The sequence below is a fragment of the Heterodontus francisci genome, chromosome 11 (genome assembly GCF_036365525.1).
Source record: "Heterodontus francisci isolate sHetFra1 chromosome 11, sHetFra1.hap1, whole genome shotgun sequence".
Classification (NCBI taxonomy): Eukaryota; Metazoa; Chordata; class Chondrichthyes; order Heterodontiformes; family Heterodontidae; genus Heterodontus; species Heterodontus francisci.
The window spans coordinates 55,182,706-55,205,793 of NC_090381.1; the positions used below are offsets into that span (position 1 = coordinate 55,182,706).

At 44.0% G+C, this 23,088-nt stretch overlaps 1 protein-coding gene across 2 annotated transcripts in view; it reads right to left on the reverse strand.

The window, feature by feature from the left end:
* The window catches only part of si:dkeyp-97b10.3 (uncharacterized), a 180,150-nt gene that overhangs the window by 65,473 nt on the left and 91,589 nt on the right, over window positions 1-23,088 (reverse strand). The window contains exons 2-7 of one of the 2 annotated variants that reach the window (XM_068041447.1): window positions 9,190-9,221; window positions 3,878-3,913; window positions 3,230-3,274; window positions 2,786-2,821; window positions 2,528-2,575; window positions 772-813 (exon numbers count right to left, since the gene is read on the reverse strand). In XM_068041447.1, coding sequence (XP_067897548.1) covers window positions 772-813; window positions 2,528-2,575; window positions 2,786-2,821; window positions 3,230-3,274; window positions 3,878-3,913; window positions 9,190-9,221 — 239 coding nt within the window. The remainder of the gene's footprint in view (window positions 1-771; window positions 814-2,527; window positions 2,576-2,785; window positions 2,822-3,229; window positions 3,275-3,877; window positions 3,914-9,189; window positions 9,222-23,088) is intronic. The other variant, XM_068041449.1, reaches the window with a different exon arrangement.

Here is a 23,088-nt window from a genome sequence, read left to right on the forward strand (position 1 = left end):
CCGTATCTCCAATGCAGAAGTCCTCGAGGCAGCCAACATCCCCAGCATATACACCCTACTAAGCCAGCGGCGCCGGAGATGGTTTGGCCATGTGAGCCACATGGAAGATGGCAGGATCCCCAAGGACACATTGTACGGCGAGCTCGTCACTGGTATCAGACCGCCCATGTCTCCACTTTAAAGACGTCTGCAAATGCGACATGAAGTCCTGTGACATTGATCACAAGTTGTGGGAGTCAGTTGCCAGTGATCGCCAGAGTTGGCAGACAGCCATAAAGGCGGGGCTAAAGAGTGGCGAGTCGAAGAGACTTAGCTGTTGGCAGGAAAAAAGACAGAAGTGCAAGGAGAGAGCCAACTGTGTAACAGCCCCGACAACCAATTTTATCTGCAGCGCCTGTGGAAGAGTTTGTCATTCTAGAATTGGCCTTTATAGCCACTCCAGATGCTGCTTCACAAACCACTGACCACTTCCAGGCGCTTACTCATTGTCTCTCGAGACAAGGAGGCCAAAGAGAGAAGAAGAAGAAGACGTAGCTTACCATTAGTCAAAGTATTTGGCTGCTAAATATTTCTGTGACGAAATGACAAGGTTGTGGGTAAATCCAAAAAGAAGCTCACATGCAGCCACATATTTCAAAAAGCTGCAATTTCATGCTTTTTAATGGCCTTTTATTTTAATTTAGTGTTAATGACAGTGGGCTTCTACGGTTATGCACATTTCTCACATTTAACTTGTAGGCTTCAATGCAGGTAAGTGAAATCTGCAATTACCTGGTGCTGGACTTCGCAAGTAGGGGCCTTCTGTGGCTTGTTCTGTAGTTAAAACAATATTCAAAAGGATGATTTCAGTAACACATTCATTAAATTGAACAGCATAATCTTGTCCTTGAGAAGGTGTTGGTGAGCTGCCTTCTTGAATACAACTGAGTGTCTTGCTCAGCCATTTCAGAGGGCAGTTAAGAGTCAACCACATTGCTGTGGATCTGCAGTCATGTAAGCCAGACTGGGTCAGGACAGCATATTTCCTTCCCTGAAGGACATTAGTGAACCAGATGAGTTTTTACAACAATCCGGTAGTTTCATGTTCATCATTACTGATGCTAGATTTTTATTCCAGAGTTATTTAATTAAATTTGTCACGGAGCTGTCATAGAATAATCAATTGAAGTTATTTTAAAAAGTGAACGCAATGTCAACAGCAACATTGGAGTGGCAGAAGTGTGGACCATCTACAAGATGCACTGCAGCAACTCGCCAAGGCTCCTTCAACAGCACCTTCCATAAACGCAACCTCTACCACCTAGAAGGACAAACGCAGAAGATGCATGGCAACACCACCATCCAAGTGTCCCTCCAAGTCACACACCATCTGGTCTTGGAACTATATCACCGTTCTTTCACTGTAATTGGGTCAAAATCCAGGAACTCCCTCCCTCACAGCACTGTGGCTGTACTTACACCACATGGACTGCAGCAGTTCAAGAAGGCAGCTCATCACCACCTTCTCAAGGGCAATTAGGGATGGGCAATGAATGCTGGCCTTGCCTGCGATGCTCATGTCCCAAGAACAAATTTTTTAAAAGTTGAATTTCTGCAGCAGTTTTCCCCTTTGTGTGCTGTAACTTCAGTGGAAGATCCATGGACATCCCAAAGAAACAGCAAGCAGTGTTTGCACCGTTTCTGCAGAGTTTCCATGGAACTTCCACCAAAGTTACGGTGGATGATCAGGAGAACCCTTGTGGAGATTCAAATCCATTGTATTTTACCATTTAGTGTAGTACTGATATCACACTATAGAAAGGACAAAGGTGTTTAAATACCTTACTAATGACATTTAAACAGCCAACAATATACAGTGGCTAACACCCAACAACACATTTAAAAAAGAAAGATGTGCATTTGATAAGCATATTATCACATCTCTCAGAAACGTTTAAGAAATCTTTATATAGAATGAACAACATTGAAGGGCTGTGGCTGTAGGTGTATGCGGCAGCCTTTTGCAGTGGTATAAATGTCCAGGTTATACGTATTTGATGGTGTGGGTTGCGGGAAGAGTGTTGGCTAGAGTTTCAGGAGATCAGAGCCATAACCACAAATAAAAAGCAGTAGCTGGGGGAAACATCAGAGTCAATTCTGGAATTTGGATTGGAGGTGAGGCAAATCCATGCAAAGCAAACTAAGGAGCAAGTGGGGACACATCCCCATCATTCTCCCAGTAGTTGTCTATGCAAAGAGCACCCCACTCTTCTTCACTTAAAGCCACGGGATGTTTAATGCTCATCTGAACCAACAGAATATGCAGATGAGGCTTTCTCATCTGAAGGATAAGATTTTTACAGCCATTGGGTAAATGTTTAGTACTATACTACTGCTATCAAAGTGGTGAATATTCATGTCCTATGTGCGTAATAATCATTTAACGATCAATACTCATGCTTTGGTACAAATTATCTTTAATGATACAATTCTTACCTTACAGAAACACTGTGATAAATGAAGGATATGTTTTTTATATAGTTAATACCTGCATTATCATTTGGCTTGCCATCTCCAGCAGTTGTTTCATCAGTGTCTGAACAACAAAGGTATCGCATGTTAATGCTTAACTTTTATAATCAATAAAAAATAAGTCACAGGATCTAAGAAGGAAGAATTAATTCAAAGAATCACATGTTCATATGCAATTAAATATTAGCAATAGTTATGGGAATTGTTACAGTTTTACTCAGTGAAAAAAATAATGTACAAAATTATGGAGCAATGTAAAGCATATGTACATTACCTAACTCTCCCTCAGATGAGTCAGAATCTCCAGGTTCTTATCCAACGACATTTAGAATGTTACGCAGAAATGAAATGAAAATTAACATTTCTATCATGGAACAGGATAATAACAACCACAAAATACATCCTTAAATGAAAAACTGTATTATTTCAAGGATTACTTAAACTGTTTGCAATAATAATAAAGCTGATTCAGTTAAGAAATTCCAGTAGTTTCAGTTGTTTTGCACAAGTCTGTGTATGTTTTATTCCAGTATCATAAAATAAGTGTTATAAATGTTAATTAGCAGCCATTCTATGTGAACATTATCTGATCAGATTTTTACGTTGAAATAAATGGACCTGTTTTATACACAGTACCACTAAATTCACTAACTTGAATATTGAAAACTGTTGATAAGTGTATGTAAGTACGTGAAGCAAAGGAAGAGTCACAGCTTACCAGATTCATTCTTCTCTGATTCTGCAGAACCTTCATCATCAGAACCTTGAACATGAAAAAGGAAACTACAGAATATTTTTTAAACTGCTTTTCAGGTAAAGGAATCAAAATTCTGGTGGGCCCTAAATCCACCAATGTCCAAAGGCAAGATCCCTCCTCAAATTATCAGGCAGAATTATATGCATAGTCAGGGTATGTAGCTCATGTTGATAAGGGAACAGCAGTCAGGAAACTCAATGGTGCTATGCTGGTGTGGGTGGATGATTCGCCTTCTTCCACACTCCCCCAAAATCTTGTCATGGTTCCTGGTCTTCGGGTGGAAGCCTGTCGGGCAATCCACCCATTTTCTACCCAGGGTACAATTAGAATTTTGGGCCCCAAAGTTTTTTAGGCTGATAAACACGTGGAAAAGCAAGAGGAATTTGTGGCAGGTATTCCAAGATGAGCAATTCAAAGATTGTCAGATATCAAATAAACAAGTGAATAAAAAAGAGAAAAAAATTATGTCACAACACTCAAAATGAAAACATCTGTCAATGAAGCTTACACCAGTGAGTGCAAGCATTGTTTATTTCTGTGTAGTATGAGTGAGAAATAATGATATTAGACTGATGGCAGCAAGAATATGAAATATGGAACATCACTGACCTGACTCTGAGTTTTCAACATTATCAGGATTTTCTTCTGTGCAATGGAAAGAACAGTAATGGGTGACATAGCAAAAGCAATTAAGAGGATACACTACGATATGTAAGATCCCCAAAACAATAAAAGGGTCCATTAATCTATGTAAGTAGATTGCCCGTTCTCCTTGCTAGCCAAAATAATATTCTGGTAAAGCTATGCAGGTAAGTCTGCGTAATTGCAGTCCACATCTCCTGCAAACCTCTGAAATGAATTATATTCCCTAATATAATGCTACTTCCCACAAGCAGAAACCCAAACTATTCTACCCTCCTTGCTTGCCGAGTTCCCTGCCAATTGTGCCTGCTGGACATTAACCTCACCGACCTTCTTCCCGTACCATTCACCCCACTCACCACTGATGCCTTGAACTCTGCCAGTTGATCAGTGGTTGCTCTTTTTTCCCTTCCAGAATGTCTGTTCACTCATGAAGGCCCTTGCCAACCGTGACCTTCTTGTGGATGATCCTGACTTTGACTGAAACTTGGCTGATAAGTGGCAACAGCTTGCTTCTTCTTGAGATCTTCCCACAAGATCAAACTTTCTACCATCTGACCTGTTCAAACCACTGAGGTGACAGTGTGGTCCTTATCAAGTTTCACACTGAGATATCTGCCTTCCTGTCCTCCCTAAACTTCTCCCTCCATATAATCTCCTAGTCCTTTTTATGGCTATCCCCTCGATCTTGCCATTTCCTGTGATCTCTCTACTCATTTACTTTCTTTCACAGATAAGGCCGCCTCTGACCACATACTTACATCCCACATCATTCTATCCCTTCCAATTCAACTTCCTTTTCTGTCTGTCTTTGCAACAAATTCTCCCAAGTTACTTACAACTGCACTTTCTGAATCCCAACTGTCTAGTTTATGTCCCTCGATTTGCCATGATATTTCTGTAGCTATTGATTTTGTTCAGCCATTCCCTTACATTCATATTTGATGCCTGAGCCCCTGCAAAAACTTCATTCTTTTCCATCCCAGTTGATAGCCCTGGTATGGCTTCCATCTTCTCCATTACCAACCATCTTAAACCCCTCTCCCCAGTCCCCCTCCACCCTCACCTCCAACAAAATGTGCAAGGAGCTCATGGGCTTCTTTGTCGCTATGCCTGAGACCATCTGTTAAGCTGTCTCTACTGCTTGCACCCATCCTGTGTCGGAAAAGGTTTAATGGCCTCATTAGGTCATGAAAGGTGAGTGTCATACCACTTTCAGGTAGCATCCATCACTTTTTGACTTCTCTAGCATTCTCCTGTACAGCACTCCTCTGCCCGACACACCCAACAGTTCCACACATTCCTTTCTCTTCAGGCACCGCCTCAAATCTCTATTTTAACAGCCAACACTCACATTCACCCTCATCCTATTGCCATCCTGCACCCTTCACAGTCACCCACCACAAATATTCTCATTCCATCCTCAGTACACATTCCACTTCTCACTCATCTCTGCTTTTTCTCACTACAGAAGAAGAGAGCACAGTGGCGCAGTGGTTAGCACCACAGTCTCACAGCTCCAGGGACCTGGGTTCAACTCTGGGTACTGCCTGTGCGGAGTTTGCAAGTTCTCCCTGTGACCGTGTGGGTTTATGCCGGGTGCTCCAGTTTCCTCCCACAGCCAAAGACTGTGATAGGTAAATTGGCCGTTGTAAATTGCCCCTAGTGTAGGTTGGTGGTAGGGAATATGGGATTACTGTAGGGTTCGTATAAATGGGTGGTTGTTGGTCGGCACCGACTCGGTGGGCGAAAAGGCCCTGTTTCAATGCTGTATGGCAGGGTGGCACAGACTTTAGGCATCAGTGATGGAGAGATAGGGTGGCCCAGATCTGGTGACAGCATTAGATTTCACACTGCCACTTGGCGCTAACAGTCACTTAATTTGAATTGATGTCACCATTAACTGAAATGTCACGATGTGCATAATGTTGCGTCTAAATCCTTTCCCCGTGTCAACATTAACTCATGTCTTTGATCTGCCACAGATCCTTCAAAGGTGAGAGGAGCTGATGAGCAGTCCTCAGAGGAGAGCGAGCACTCTGAGGATGCACTGTCTCATGAATTATGCGCACCCTCTACCAGTGCAGATACACACACCTTGATGGGCACTGCAGTAGAGATAGTTAGGCTGTCACATGATGCGGCACCTATCATATGTGACCAGGAGCTGGTGCTGGAGACAGGGACAGCATTGGAGAGTCCCCTTCGGAGACTGCAGGACACTCCAAGCTCTGCTTAGCTGGTCGTAGATGCTGGATGGAGAAAGAAAATGAAAGGGCACATGGCAGTGGGGACTCTTCTCAAGACATTCCCATTTCTCATTCCTTACAATGCCCCCATTCCCAGACTGAGCCCCACACGCTGCCTCCTGCCCCATGACCCTGTTTCTGTACAGGGACAGGTGTTTGGCAGGACCTTCTCAGGCTCCAAAACCCAGAGGGCATTGGCCACTGTCAGCTGTTAGAGCAATGGAATGCACAGCCTTCCCCTAGCTCTGATGAGGCAACAGGAGTTGCACCAGGTGTAATAGGAAACGGATAAGAAATATTTATTAATTGCATAGGGCATTTACTTGGGTGTTCATAGAAATGTATATGATGTTATGTTAATGTTTATTTCAATGAATGAAACATTTTATTTGAACTCCTTATTCTCCTGGCCTCCACTATGTTGCATCCTGATCACCTGGACATTCGGGTGAATGATATAAGATTTTATAGAAGGAAAGGGTGCAAAGGTAAAGGTTGAATTTATGATTGTTGGAATGAATTGTATTTGATGGCAGGGGCGGGATTTCTGATGGCACTGTCAGATGCCTGCATGCACTTAGATTCGCTGAAGTGTGCCTGAGTTAGGCCGCAGCTGACTTCTCGGGCAGCCAGGTGAGCAACTGCAGGCACCATGGCCACATCTGGCTCCTCTTTGGAGGAGGATGCCAATCATTCTGCATCTTCCTCTTCCTGCAGTTTCACTCCTCTCTGCAGCTTGATGTTATGGAGGGAACAGCAGACAACAACCATTCTGGAGATCCTTGATGGGTCATACTGAACTGTGCCTGAACAGTGCCTCCACATCTGCAAGTTATTGCTGCTGAAGTGCCTACTACTGCAGGGATTTGATATCCTGTCAGTTAAAAACAAAAAGCTACACATCTTAGCAACTAACAACAATGTGCACTTATACAGCACTTCTAATACAGAAAAGACATTGGCAGGTGCCTGCAAATTGATCGCAGGAGCTGATAAGCTATAAAAATTACCTGGATTTGTCTATTTAGACCATTTTCCAGCAGGCCATACGTCAGCAGTGGTACTTAAAGGGCCAAACTTATTTAACCAAGCTGCATAGAGTCATGCAGCACAGAAACAGGCCCTTCGGCCCATCATGTCTGTGACTGCCATCAAGCACCTATCTATTCTAATCCCATTTTACAGTACTTGGCCCTTAGCCTTGTATGCTATGGCATTTCAAGTGCTCATCTAAATACTTCTTAAATGTTGCGAGGGTACCAGCCTCTACCACCCCTTCAGGCAGTGTGTTCCAGATTGCAACCACCCTCTGGGTGAAAAATATTTTCCTCAAATCCCCTCCAAACCTCCTGCCCCTTACCTTAAATCTACGCCCCCTGGTTATTGACCCCTCCACTAAGGGAAACGGTTTCTTCCTATATAACCTATCTATGCCCCCTCATAATTTTGTATACCTCAATCATGTCCCTCCTCAGCCTTCTCTGCTCTAAGGAAATCAACCCTAGCCTATCCAATCTCTCTTCATAGCTGAAATGCTCCAGCCCAAGCAACATCCTGGTGAATCTCCTCTGCACTCTTTCCAGTGCAATCACATCCTTCCTATAGTGTGGCGACCAGAACTGTACACAGTACTCCAACTGTGGCCTTACTAGCATTTTATACAGCTCCATCATAACCTCCCTGCTCTTATATTCTATGCCTCAGCTAAAAAGGCAAGTGTCCCATATGCCTTCTTAACCACCTTATCTACCTGTGCTGCTGCTTTCAGTGATCTATGGCACTTCTCCTGTGGCCTGAGAGGATTTGAAAATTTGTGTCAGAGCCCTGCAATCTCCTCCCTTGCCTCACATAGCAGCCTGGGATACATCTCATCTGGGCCTGGGGATTTATCCACTTTTAAGCCCGCTAAAACCACTAATACCTCCTCCCTTTCAATGCTAATTTGTTCAAGTATATCACAATCCTCGTCCCTGATCTCCACACCTCCATCGTCCTTCTCCATAGTGAACACAGATGAAAAGTAATCATTCAAAACCTCACCTATGTCCTCCAGCTCCACACACAGATTGCCACTTTGGTCCCAAATGGGCCCTACTCTTTCCCTGGTTATCCTCTTGTCCTTAACATACTTATAAAATGCCTTGGGATTTTCCTTTATCTTGTCCGCCAGTGTTTTTTCATGCCACCTCTTCGCTCTCCTAATTACTTTTTTAAGTACCCCCCTACACTTTCTATACTCCTCTAGGGCCTCCGCTGTTTTCAGCTTTCTGAATCTGCCCTAAGCCTCCTTTTATTTCCTTATCCAATCCTCTATATCCCTTACAATCCAGGGTTCCCTGGACTTGTTGGTCCTACCCTTCACCTTTACGGGAACATGTTGGCCCTGAACTGTCACTATTTCCTTTGTGAATGACTCCCACTGGTCTGATGTAGACTTTCCTACAAGTAGCTACTCCCAGTCCACTTTGGCCAGATCCTGTTTTATCATATTGAAATCGGCCTTCCCCCAATTCAATACCTTTATTTCTGACCCATCTTTTTCCTTTTCCATAACTACCTTAAATCTTACAGAGTTATCTTCATAGCTAAACATTAAACATGCTCCAGAATCTAGATGACTTGTGAGCAATGTCACAGAATGTGCAGATCTACATTGGTCCACAGACCGGCCCAGAGTGCCAGATCCCATTAATTTCAATAGTATCAATCTGGGATGCCAGTGGGCCACTCCTAAAGCATATGCCACCATAGAAGCTTGGGAAAGAAGACCCAAAAGAATGGACTCTTTGTGATCTAAAATACTGACCAAGTTGGGGATATCTCTGAACAGGGAGAAAGTACTGTGATCTTTTAAGAGAACAGCAGGGAAAGTAATTTTCACAGAAAGTACTTCCGATTTTCAGCATTTCCATATTGACATATTTTTCTAGGCTTTAATACTTTGTAGTCCTGCCAGGCCACACACAAAACATACAACAGATTCAAATATACATAAAAAAGCCAGAAGTATCAGTAGTGCCATGAAGTTACCTTTGAAGTCCCTTAGTGGAGTTCTTTCTTCACTGTAAGAAAATTAAAGACCAGTTTTAGGTCATTTTGGCTGAAGTTTTGTGACAACATTTGACATATTTCCATTATCTTTAACAAACAGTGGAACCAGTTGTCGGGATTAGCTTTCATAACTAAAGTAATGCTAAAAAGGAACTAAAACTGATGCAAATGAAACATTATATATAACATCAGTGCTTTGTACCGTCACAGAACAAAAAAGTGCAAACATTCAGTCATCCAGCAGTACAGAATAAAAGTTTATGTGAAAATGCAAACTGACTCCAAAGCCCAGATTTTAACTCCCCTTTTCCCCCAACATCCCCCATTAAAACCTGTGTCTCTATTATATCAACAACCAATACACTTATTTGACACCCACAGCCTTTCATTAAATTGCTGCTGCATGGGTTATTTTTCTAAAAAATCAATATTTGCAACTAAAAATATGCTGGAATCTGTGGTTCCAAATAGCTAGGAGCCAGAATAAAGTAAGGAATTCACCACAACAAATGACAGTTATTTACAACATAATGAAATAGCAAAGTGACACAAAGTGAAAATAACAATTCCGTCTTGAGGAGACACTGGAGTCTGAAAACATGGAGCAGCAATTTCTCTTTATAAAGACAAAGAAAAAGCAAGCAGGCAATAATTATATTGACATCAAACATTATATTGAGAAACAGAATTTGAATGTACTTCAATAAACAACTCATCACTCTGGAACTGCGAAATGCATGGCCAAAAAGGAGAGCATCGCTCCTTGTAATAAGAAAAAAGGAATTGTGATTTTGTGTATATCAGCAAAAGAAATGCAAACCGGAGTAGATGCATTACTTGTAAGGCACATTTGTTATTTAGTAAAGATACTCTTAACAGGAGTAATTTGACATTAGCTAAGTGGTGACGAAGGGCTTTGCGAACAATGGCACCATTTTTAAATGGCTTACAAACCTTCATAGATATTTAAAAATTAAAGGGGCAGGTAAATCACATTGCACCAAAACATAATTTCATGATGTTTGAATGCTTTTTCCCAGCCCCCCCAATGGTGTTTGAAATTGCGGTGCCTCTGTGCCATGGTGCCCATGTGGGCGGGGCACTTTTTTTTTTAACATCCGCTGCCTACTTCGGCGGTGGACTCTTAAAATGCAGCCCAATGTTTCCCTGCAAGAAGCAGGAGAGAAATGGTCAGGTGTAGGACAGAAATGGCTTCATGTGTTGCTCAGGTAAACTATTTAGAACAATGCTGACAAGATTCTCCAGCTGGAAAATTCTATGTGACACAATATATATATATATGTTACCTCCCCACACCCCCCGGCACCAATCACTCTTACACATTTTGCATGTGATGGTCTCAACACAATTCAACAAGGTGCTGGTTTGGAATCACATTGCTCAAATTTCCTTTGGACAAATTGCCTCGCATAAGTAAGTCTGCCTGATAAAAGAGGCTAAAAACTTTGCAAAAGTTTTTAGGACCTGCTGTTCTTTCCTGTATGGCCACTAGGTAGCTGAAGCAACCTCTCTGTGACTGCAGCGGCACAATTATTTGTCAGCTGTGGCTCATTTCATAGCACACTTACCTCTAAATCAGAAGATTATGGGTGTAAGTTCCACTCCAGGACCTTATACACAAAAATCAAGCCTGACATTCCAGTGAGGAAGTGCTGCACTTTTGGATGAGATATTAAACCTATCTACCCCCTCAGGTGGACATAAAAGATCCCATGGCATTATTTTGAAGAGCAGGGAAGTTGTACCCGGTGTCGATATTTGTTCCTCAATCAACATCATAAATTAGCTACCAAGGTTCCTACATTACAACAGTGATTACACTTCAACAGCACTTTGGGAGTCCCACAGTTGTGAAAAGTGTTATACACCTGCAAGTCTTTCTTTACAGATTCACAGGGTACAAGCTAATGAGTATCCTGCTGTGGGATCTCCACTGTCCCACCCACACATCAGCTCCTAAGAATTCAACCACAAAATGATTCACTTGCACAGCTATCGGACTTGGGGTTTTATGTGATAGTGAACTATTTATGGATGTAGTTTATATGGACTTCCAGAAGGCATTCAATAAGGTTCCACTTAAGTAACGGTTAGCTAAAATGAAAGCTCATGGAATTGCAGACAAATTATTGACCTGTTTCAGAAATTAGTTAGGTAGTAGAAGATAGAGAGTAGGGATAATGGGTCTGCACTTGAATTGGAAGGAAGTGACCAGTGATGTCCACGAGGATCTGTGTTGGGGCCTCAACTATTCACTATATTTATTAATGACTTAGATAGAGAGCCACATATAAAGAGCCATATATGCAAGCTTGCTGCTGACACAGAGATTGGTGCATACTAAAGCAGTTCAAATTGGAGCATGAAACTACAAAGAGACATTGACAGGTTGAGTAAGTGGGTAAAACAATGGCAGATGGATTGCATTGCAGGTAAGTGTGAGGTCATTTATTTTGGACCAAAAAAGGAAAGATCTGAGTATTTCTGATGGTGACAAGCTAGGAAAGTGGAAGTCCAAATAGATTTAGGGATCCATGTAGACAGATTACTAAAATATAGTAGTCAGCTACAAAAACAAAATCAAAAAGGTGACTAGAATCTTAGCCTTTATATCTGATTGGCTAGAATATAAAGGGGAGAAGGATTTGCTACAGTTATCGTGGTTGTCGTCGTCTGTCCCTCGATTCGAGGATGACATCTAGTCAAGGTCGTGAGTTTCTGCCACGGGTCTTCAGGTGACTGAACATGCCGATTTTCGACCCACAGGTCTTTGGGCACGTGGGGCAGGATGTCCCACGAGGTAGGGGGATTCGGAGTGCAGGATTTGCTTCCTTTTCTTTCCTTCTCTGCCGCTGCTCTGCTTCATCATTAAGGCGTTTGGACTCAAAGCATGATGCAGCTTGATTGTCAAGTTGTCGCCATTTTGAACGATTGGTTGCACGCTCCTCCCAGTCATCATTGTCAATGCTGCCACGCTTTAAAGAGAGCTTCAGAGTGTCTTTGAACTGTTTTCTTTGTCCTCCCCTGGAATGCTGGCCATTTGAGAGTTGAGAAAACAGGACCTGGTGGGGGAGATGGTTTTCGGCCATCCGGACACAGTGTCCAGTCCATCGAAGTTGGCTGAATGCTTGTGGAGCTGGCTTCAAGAAGGACGTTAACGTTTGTTCGACAGTCGTCTCATTGAATCTGGGGGATATGGTGGAGGTATTGCAAATGGAATTTCTCCAGCGTTCTTATGTGTCGCTGATATACAGTCCAGGTCTCACTGCAATACAGAAGTGTGTTGACAACAACTGCACTGTACAATAGGACTTTTGTTGACTAGTGGAGGTCTTTGTTGTCAAACACTCGCTGCCGTAGTTTGTAGAAGGCTGAGCTGGCGCAGCTGACCGGTCTTGGATCTACTTATCAATGGTGGCTTTTTGAGAGAGGTGGCTGCCAAGGTATCAGACATGACCAGGTGTGAGTTGATTTCTGAGGTTTGTTTTGGCAACATTCAAGGACAGGCCGAGTCTCTTGTATGCAGAATTGAAGGGATCAAGAGCGGCTTGCAAATCTGGTGCAGAGTGGGCAACAACACTGCAGTCATCTGCAAACTGCAGGTCATGTATATTTATGGCGGTCAGTTTACTTTTGCCACGGAGGCGACTGAGGTTAAAGAGTTTTCCATCTAGGCGGTATTTAATACTCACACCAGGCTGGTCTTTCGCGAGGTGAATAGCTACTGTCAGGTAGATTGTAAATAGTATGGAGGCTATCACACAGTCTTGCTTGACCCTGGTCTGGATTTTGAAGGTGTATGTTTCAGATCTCCCACTCAAGACAGTTACAATCATATCATCATGGAGCAATTGCAGGATTGTGATGAAGTTTATTGGACATCCAAATCTTTGCAGCACAATCCACAGAGCCTCGTTGTTCTCGACATTTTTCCTGGATTGGTCAGGCAACAAAGACCATGTCAGAGGTTCCTCTGGAAGGTCTAAAGCCACACTGTGTCTTTGGGAGGATTTCCTCAGCCACGGGAAGTGGGTGATTCAGGAGAATGCGTGTCAGCATGTTCCCTGTGATGGACGAGGGAAATACCTCGATCGTTTCCACAGCATGATTTATTTCCCTTCTTGAAGATAGTTACAATTGTCACATTCCTGAAGTTGGTGAGGGCAGTGGGGGCAGAGGGGGAGTTATTTTTCCTCCCAAATCCGTAGGATGAGTGCATGGAGTCTTGATGTGAGTAAAAGTCCACCAGCTTTGAAGACCTCAGCTGGAATATCATCGGGGCTGCAGGTTTTGTTGTTTTTCATCCTTTGATTGCTTGTTTAAGCTCTCCCATTGATGCTGGTTCACCCATGGATTCTACGGCAGGTTACTGGGGGACAGCCTGAAGAGCATCAGCTGCCACTGTGGATTCTCGGTTGATGACTTGTTAAAAATGTTCTTTCCAGCGTTGATGGATGGCATTGTCATCCTTAAGAAGAGAGACACCATCCTGTGAGTGAAGGGGATTTTATTCATTTGACCTTAGTTTATAGATGGCCCTCTCTTCGGTCGGACTGCTTCTTCCTCTTGGACTTTTGGGTCTTGCAATGCCTTGGTGCTAGGTGAATGTTCATCACCGAGTGAACAAGTCAATGGTCTATCCAGCAGACACCAGTTCCCTGCATGGATCAAGTGATACAGACATCACTTAGATCTTTGACTCGAACAATGACATAATCCAGGATGTGCCAGTGCTTTGATCTAGGATGCCTCCATGTCCACATGGAGGCTACAGTTATACAAAGCCCTGGTTAGACCACATCTTGAGTACAGTGTCCAGTTCTGGCATTGCCCCTTAGAAAGGATACATTGGCTTTGGAAGGAATGCAGCACAGATTCACCAGAATGTTACCAGAGCTCCGAGGGTTAGGTTATAAGGAGAGATTACATAAACTAGGTTTGTATTCCCTGTAATATAGAAGGTTAAGGGGTGATTTGATTGAGGTTTATAAGATTTTAAAAGGAACTGATAGGGTACATAGAGAGAAAGGGAGAGAAATTGGATAAGGCCTGAAAACAGGCATGAGGATTACAAACTTTATGCTGCCTGTTAATTTAAGCAATAATGGTGTGCAGCCCAGCACTATGCACACTGCTGAGTGGTTGCACACCTCAGCAGAGAGACCAGGTTCACATGAGGCTAGCACCAAGTAAAGCTAGCCTGCACTATTAAAGCCACCCTGCACCTCTTAAAGGGGATGTGCATCCTGGCTCTAGCAGGGTTGAAATTGCTTACAGAAGAGGCTCTGAGCAGAAAGAGGGATAGAAATAGGGCAATAGGTGTGGACCAAGGTTGTCTGATGCAGCACTGCACTGGAAGCCTGAGTGCAGGTGGTGGACAGGTGGAGCGAGGTCCTCTATCCATGGTGGGGGTGCTGGGTGACCCTCCAGTTAGACACTACAAAGGCAATGGGAGCAGACAGCTGCCATGATCAATGCCAGAGTCTAGCCCCGAGGACCTGGATTTTATTTTTATTCGGTCATGAGATGTGGGCGGCATTGGCTAGGCCAGCATTTATTGTCCAACCCTAATTGCCCTTGAGATGGTGGTGGTGAGCTACAGTCCACATATAGTTCAATGACTTCACACAACTGGTCAAAGTCAGTGAACGCATTTTCACATGTCATATCCTTACAAATGAATCACTAGCCTCACAGTGCTCGATTTAATCTCCTACCAACATCTTTATCAAGCACAAGTCATACCCAACATTCATTGCCTCACCCCACCCTCACACATTGCTGCAAACTGCACACCCACAACTCACAGTTTGCACACACTGCCAGCTATTCACCCATGACAGGCACATCACCCAAACATATTGCACCACACTCACTGACACACTTCCCTCTCTCTTACAGGACAAGGTGGCCCATAATCGGAGGCAGCAGCACTTAAGCGGCGGCTGACGGGAATGTCTGCATGCTGTCACACTGATAGAATAGACAGCGCTGGACAACTGAGGCAGTAGCCAACAGTGGGGCTGAAATCATTAAGGATGATGGTGCGCTCCTTACTAATCCTTACATCCCTGGTGTTTAGAAGAATGAGAGGTGACCTAATTGAGACATACAAGATTCTGAAAGGGCTTGATAGGGTAGAAGCTGAGAGATTGTTGCTGCTGGTCAGGGAATTTAGAATGCGGGAGCATAGTCTGAGGATAAGGGCCCCATCATTCAGGACTGAGATGAGGAGAAATTACTTCACTCAAAGGGTTGTGAATCTTTGGAATTCTCTACCCCAGAGGGTTGTGAATGCTCCATCATTGAATACATTTAAGGCTGGTATAGATAGATTTTTGGTCTCGCAGGGAATCAAGGGATCTGGGGAGCGGGCAGGAAAGTGGAATTGAAGCCCAAGATCAGCAGTAATCATATTGAATGGTGGAGCAGGCTCGATGGGCCACATGGTCTACTTCTGCTCCTATTTCTTGTGTTCTGTAATCCACTTTCTCCCATCCCACAATCTCTCCTGAGTTACAAGCTGCAGAGGGAGCTTATTTATTCTTTCATGTGATGTGGGCATCACTGGCAAGGCCAGTATTTGCTGCCCATCCCTAATTGCCCTTGATAACTGAGTAGGCCATTTCAGAGGGCAGTTAAGAGTCAACCACATTGCCTTGGGTCTGGAGTCACACATAGGCCAGACCAGGCAAAGACAACAGATTTTCTTCTCTAAAGGACATTCGTGAACCAGATGGGTTTTTATGACAATCAGTGATAGTTTCATGGCACCATTACTGAGATTACCTTGCAATTCCAGATTTTTATTAGTTAATTGAATTTAGGCTGCGTTTGCTGACAACACGACCAGTAGGTGGCGCAGTGCTTGCACATGCGCAAATGCAGGCTCTTCAACTGGAATGTCAGGGTCGACGTTCAGGCAGCTGCCAGGATTAAAGATGGCACTGCTCAATTTATCACAGGAAATGCTCATGGCTAGATGTTCTAGCAAACTAACCTTGCATTAAGTTGAATGGAAGCCCGGTAATGTGCTATGTAGTTATAGAATACTAACTGTAATCCTCAGATCCATTTAATATTCCAGTAATCCTATTAAATACAAAAGGAATTTTATGATTGAATTTCCATTGAAAGATAGTGAATTAGCACCCTGATCGATGGAAAGGAAAATTGGGCAGAGTATAAAATGTGCTGCCGATTCGTTATTGTGATTCATTTATATGAGTGACCAGGACTGATTTCAGCTGAACGCAGCTACTAGCTCCCGCCCCACTGGCCGTTCTCCCTCCTCAGCAACTCGCTTTCTCCCCCTCCTCCCTACTGGCAGCTTCCCCCCACCGCCCCACCACCCCTTCAGTCGCTTGCTCCAGACCTCGCTGCTCCCCTCCACTTCCCTGGCTGATTGTTCTGCGCTTCGCGCCACCCCGCTCTCTGGCCGCTCGCTCTCCGCACCCCCCCCCCACCTCACAGCCACTAGCTCTGGCCACGCCACTCGCTCCCACATTTCATCAGGCGCCACCCGAAGAAGCAGGCAGGCCGCAAGGGGTGACTGGTCGTCGTAGGAGTGAGTGGCCGAGAAGAGGGAAGCGGCGGGGCCTGGAGCTAACAGCTGGGGTGGGGGGGTGGGGGGTGGGTGGGAGGCGAGAGGCCAGAGAGCGGGGTGATGCGAAGTGAGGAACAATCGGCCAGGGGAGTTGAGGGGAGGGGGGGTAGCAGCGATGTCTGGAGCAAGCGGCTGAGGGGAGGAAGCGTCGAGGCCTGGGGTGAGTTGCCGAAAGGGGGAGAGCTCCAGCCTCAAAGTCTCCCATTCAGCCGCTTCCTCCTGCCGAGTGGGGTGGGGGGCGGCTGGATACCCGATGACGCTTTATCGCGCATGTGCGAAGATGGACTAGACGCGAATACGCGATGACGTTGGCGCTGCACAATGACATCATCCCGCACATGCGCCACTAAGTCCTGACAAGATGTAGCTGTGCATGTGCGCAGCTTGGCGCGCCCTGAAGATGTCAGCGGGCTGGTACATTGTCAGGAATCACTTTGTTGAATTTAACTTCCACCAGCTGCCATGGTGGGATTTGAACCCATGTCCCAGGGAATTAGCCTGGGCCTTTGGATTACTAGTTCAGTGACATTACCACTACACCACCAACTCCTCATAAGCATGTACCTCTTATTTTTCGCTCTATCCCTCACCCCAACCATACCATTGTGCCTTTACCCTTTCAGATACCCAAGAACTGCCAGTTGACCAGGCAGTGATGTGCAAGAGGAGCAGGGCACTGATGAAGAAGAAATACCATAACTCAATTTCAGTCAGGATCAGCTCAGACACTGACACTGAGCATTCTTTTGAGGGTATCATAGAGGCAGTATCTGCACGTAGTGAGTCACTAGGCATAAGTGGCCTGCAGCCAGGGCAAGAGGAAAGGATAGTGCAGGTGCCAGCTCCCCAGGGGACTAGGTGGCATGATGAGTTAGCTGCAGAGGACTCAAATGAGGACTTTGATGGTGCAACGTACAGAAAGAGGCTGATGGGAATGCACACAGATATGCTTGGTGCATTGCCAGGCCTGCCAGAAAATCTGACGTCACTGTCAAGGAGCATGGAAGAGTCCAGCTCCAACTTGGCAGAGGGCATTGCGCAGAGCTCGGAACCCATCCTTTCCAGCATGGAAGTCCTGGCCAACACCCTGAGAACACTTGCGGATCCAACCATGATGCAACATCTGATGGCTGATGTCTCAACTTCCATTGCAGCAGAAGCAGTAGCCGCCGCAATGTCTGAGTGCTGCAGTACAGCCTGATATCATGATTGTTTATTGTGTTTAATTATATGCAGGAGCAGGGTGTTAATTAGGTTCTTACTTGAGTATCTATAAGAAGACCCTTACTGAAACTGGTAAAGATTTGAATGAGGAGCTGCATCTTTTTACTTTGTAAAATAAATGCAAAACTGAGCAAAGACGGGCTCCAGTATAATCAATCAACAATAATATAAAAGCAAAATACTGCGGATGCTGGAAATCTGAAATATAAACAAGAAATGCTGGAACCACTCAGCAGGTCTGGCAGCATCTGTGAAAAGAGAAGCAGAGCTAACGGAAGGTTCCGAAGAAGGGTCACTGACCCGAAACGTTAACTCTGCTTCTCTTTTCACAGATGCTGCCAGACCTGCTGAGTGGTTCCAGCATTTCTTGTTTTTAATCAATCAGCAACAAGCTTTCTGGAGTAGAACAATGATACCTCAGCTTGTTGCTATGCAGGCTCAGACTGCTGCCATCATGGCTGCAGATATTAGTTCTCAGAGAGGCTTTCAGCAATCCAGCAATTGTGCTCCAGCAGATTGTTAGGATTGCTGAGGTGGCACCTCGGGGGAGTAGCAGTGGCTCCGTGGAGCACAAACCTGCTTTCCTCTCTCAAGGGAACAGCATTCGTGCTCCCACCACTGCCACTCTGCCAGTGCCCTGCTTGTTGCCCATCACCCAGCCAGCACAGAATCCTGTTGCCTATGACGGCATGGGGCAGTCTGAATCCAGCCTTCTAGGCCCTGAACTGTTCAAGAGGGCAGCCTGCAAGGACTATTACAGTGTCCCCCAGTGAAAGTCAGCAGCCTTCCACCAACTTGCAGCCACTGGACTTGCACCGCATAGGAGCACTAGGCCAGGCAAAGGCACCCGCAAGACAGGCACTAAAGGAATGACCGAGTGTGATTATTTGACTTTTGTATGGAATATTAGATGATTTGTTGGATAAAATTGGTTTGAAATGGTTCTTTTGTTGTAGCTTTCATTTCAACATTGTGGTCAAGAGGATGGTATGATGGTTCATAATAGTGGGATGGTAAGGTGTGTGACTGCCATAGAGTGGGGAATTGGGGTTGTGTTCAGTGGAACTGTAGTTGAATGAGGTGATCACAGACAGCCCAACTGGAAAGGGGACCCCTCCCCTTTCCCTCCCCCTGCCCTCCACCCTTCTCTCACCTTCACAGTGTCCATCTCTGATTCTTTTCTTCCCTTCCCTTCCTTGACTTCTCTGTCTCCATCTCTGGTGATAGGCTGTCAACAAATATTCATTATAAACCCACTGACTCCCGCAGCTACCATGACTACACTTCTTCACACCCTTCCTCGCGTAAGGACTCAATTCCATTCTCCCAGTTTCTCTGTCTCCATTGCATCTGTTCTGATGATGCAACCTTCCATAACAGCGCTTCTGAAATGTCTTCCTTTTTCCTCAACCAAGGATTCCTCCCCAATGTGGCTGACAGGGCCTTCAACCATGTCCGAGCTATTTCCCACATTTCTGTCCACACCCCTTCCCTTCCCTCCCAGAACCATAACAGGGTTCCCCTTGTCCTCACCTTCCACCCATCAGCCTCCACATCCAAAGGATCATCCTCCGCCATTTCTGCCACCTCCAGCCCAATGCCACCAAACACATCTTCCCCTCCGCTTTCAGCATTCTGAAAGGACCATTCCATCCGTGACACCCTGGTCCACTCCTCAACACCTCCAACATCCCATTCCCTTCCCAAGGCATTTTTTTATGCAAGTGCAGGAGGTGTAACACCTGCCCTTTGACCTCTTCTCTCCTCACCATCCAAAGCCTCAAACATTCCTTTCAGGTGAAGCAGTGATTTACATGTACTTCTTTCAATTTCGTATACCGTATTAGCTGTTCATAATACAGTCTGCTCTACAATGGGAAGACCAAACACAGATCGGATGACCACTTTGCGGGACATCTCCACTCAGCCTGCAAGCATGATCCCAGCTTCCGTTCGCCTTCCATTTTAATTCTTTGCCTTGCTCTCGCGATGACCTCTCTATCCTCGGCCTCCGGCCGTGTTCCAATGAAGCTTAATGTAAGCTCGAGGAACAGTACCTCATCTTTTGATTAGGCACTTTTACAGCCTTCTGGACTCAACATTGAGTTCACTAATTTCAGACCATAATCTCTGACCCCTATTTTGTTTCCTTTACTTTGCACATTTCGGTCTTAATTTTGTTTTCTTTGTTTTGTTTTTGGACGGCAACTGATCCGCTGTATCACAGACCATCCCTTTTGTTCTGCTTCCCACCCTCCCCCATTTGACCTCCTTAAAACCTATTACATTTCTAACTGTTCCCAGTTCTGATCAAGGGTCATCAACTTGAAACATTAACTCTGTTTCCCTCTCTACAGATGCTGCCAAACCTGCGGAATATTTCCAGCATTTTTTGTTTTTATTAGATATCCAGCATCTGCAGTATTTTGCTCTCCTTTTGGAAAGGGGATGTACTGATTTCCTCTTCCCTTCTTCTTCCTCCTCCTGAGCTACTCATCATGTTCCTGGTGGCAAATACTGTGCCATCATGGTGGTAAGCCATGGTGGAGGAGACAGCAGACACCACGAATCAGACATACACTCCATCCACTCCGAAGGGCCGAATGGCCTACTCTTGCTCCTATTTTCTATGAGTACTCGAGGGCTCCTCCAGAGAGGTCCAGGCAGTGAAATTGTTGTTTCAGTACTCCAATGGTCTGCTATATGATGTTTAGTGAGGCAGCGTGACTCTCATTGTATGCAAGTAGCCATGTGTGGTTTGATTGCAGAGCAAAGTCATGAGTCAGGTGTTAAATGGATAACCTTAATCACCCAGCAGCCACCCTCTGGTTTGACGTGGTGGCTCAAATAATGCTGAAGGAACAGTGGACAGGTGCAGAACAAAAGCATCACGACTGTTGCCAGGATAACGGTCTTTCACCAGCATGACTTTCTGAGCATGACCGCACAGTAACTGCCCGTTCACCAGGTGAACTTTTGCAGTTACAGTACATCTCAGTATTTAGATGTGGCACCTGCAAAGCCATGTGTGTGCAATCAATGGCAACCTGTGTCATGGGTTCCACCAGGGCCACTCAGCTCCTGCCCTCATTACAGCCTTGGTCCAAACATGGAAAAAAGAGCTGAATTCCAGAGGGAGGTGAGAGTAACTGCCTTTGACATCAAGGCAGCATTTGACCAAGTGTGGCATCAAGGAGCCTGAGCAAAATTGAACTCAATAGGAAGGAGGGGGAAAACTCTCCACTGTTTGGAGTCATACCTAGCACAAGGAAGGTGGTTGTGCCTGTTGGGAGGCCAATCATCTCACCCCAAGGATATTGCTGCAGGAGTTCGTCAGAACAGTGTTCTAGGCCCAACCATCTTCAGTTGCTTCATCAGTGACGTGTAAGCCTTTTCTATACCCAAGCTTGTAGGCTGTTTTGACCCACAAATTACAAGCGACTAAATTAATTACTCACACAAGAGGTTCTTATGTTTAATAAGGTTAGTTTATTTGAACGCATGATTACAGATTTAAACTGCAACACAATTCCGTTACTGATCTACTCCTAGCAATAGAATGCTCAAACAAAATCTCACAATAGAATGCTCTAACGATATCTCGCAATAGAATGCTATAACGATATCTCGCAATAGAATGCTCAAACAAAATCTCACAATAGAATGCTCCAACGATATCTCACAATAGAATGCTATAACGATATCTCGCAATAGAATGCTCAAACAATATCTCACAATACAATGCGATAACAATATCGCAATGGAATGCTCAAACAAAATCTCACAATAGAATGCTCTAACGATATCTCGCAATAGAATGCTCTAACGATATCTCGCAATAGAATGCTCTAACAATATCTCACAATACAATGCTCTAACAATACCTCACAATAGAATCCTCTAACAATATCTCACAATAGAATGCTCTAACAATATCTCACAATACAATGCTCTAACGATATCTCGCAATAGAATGCTCAAACAATATCTCACAATACAATGCTCTAACAATATCTCACAATACAATGCTCTAACGATATCTTGCAATAGAATGCTCTAACAATATCTCACAATAGAATGCTATAACGATATCTCACAATAGAATGCTCTAACAATATCTCACAATACAATGCTCTAACAATATCTCACAATAGAATGCTCTAACGATATCTCACAATACAATGCTCTAACAATATCTCACAATAGAATGCTCTAACGATATCTCACAATACAATGCTCCAACAATATCTCACAATACAATGCTCGAACAATATCTCACAATAGAATGCTCTAACAATATCTCACAATACAATGCTCTAACAATATCTCACAATAGAATGCTCCAACAATATCTCACAATACAATGCTCTAACAATATCTCACAATAGAATGCTCTAACAATATCTCACAATACAATGCTCTAACAATATCTCACAATAGAATGCTCTAACAATATCTCACAATAGAATGCTCTAACGATATCTCGCAATAGAATGCTCAAACAATATCTCACAATAGATTGCTCAAACAATATCTCACAATAGAATGTTCTAATGATATCTTGCAATAGAATGCTCAAACAATATGTCACAATAGAATGTTCTAATGATATCTCACAATAGAATGCTCAAACAATATCTCACAACAGGATGTTCTAACGATATCTCGCAATAGAATGCTCTAAAAATATCTCACAATAGAATACTCTAATGATATCTCGCAATAGAATGCGATAACAATATCTCGCAATAGAATGCTCAAACAATATCTCACAATAGAATGCTCAAACAATATCTCACAATAGAATGTTCTAATGATATCTCACAATGGAATGCAATAACAATATCTCACAATAGAATGTTCTAATGATATCTTGCAATAGAATGCTCGAACGATATCTCACAATAGAATGTTCTAATGATATCTCACAATAGAATGCTCTAACAATATCTCACAATAGAATGCTCTAACAATATCTCACAATAGAATGTTCTAATGATATCTTGCAATAGAATGCTCGAACGATA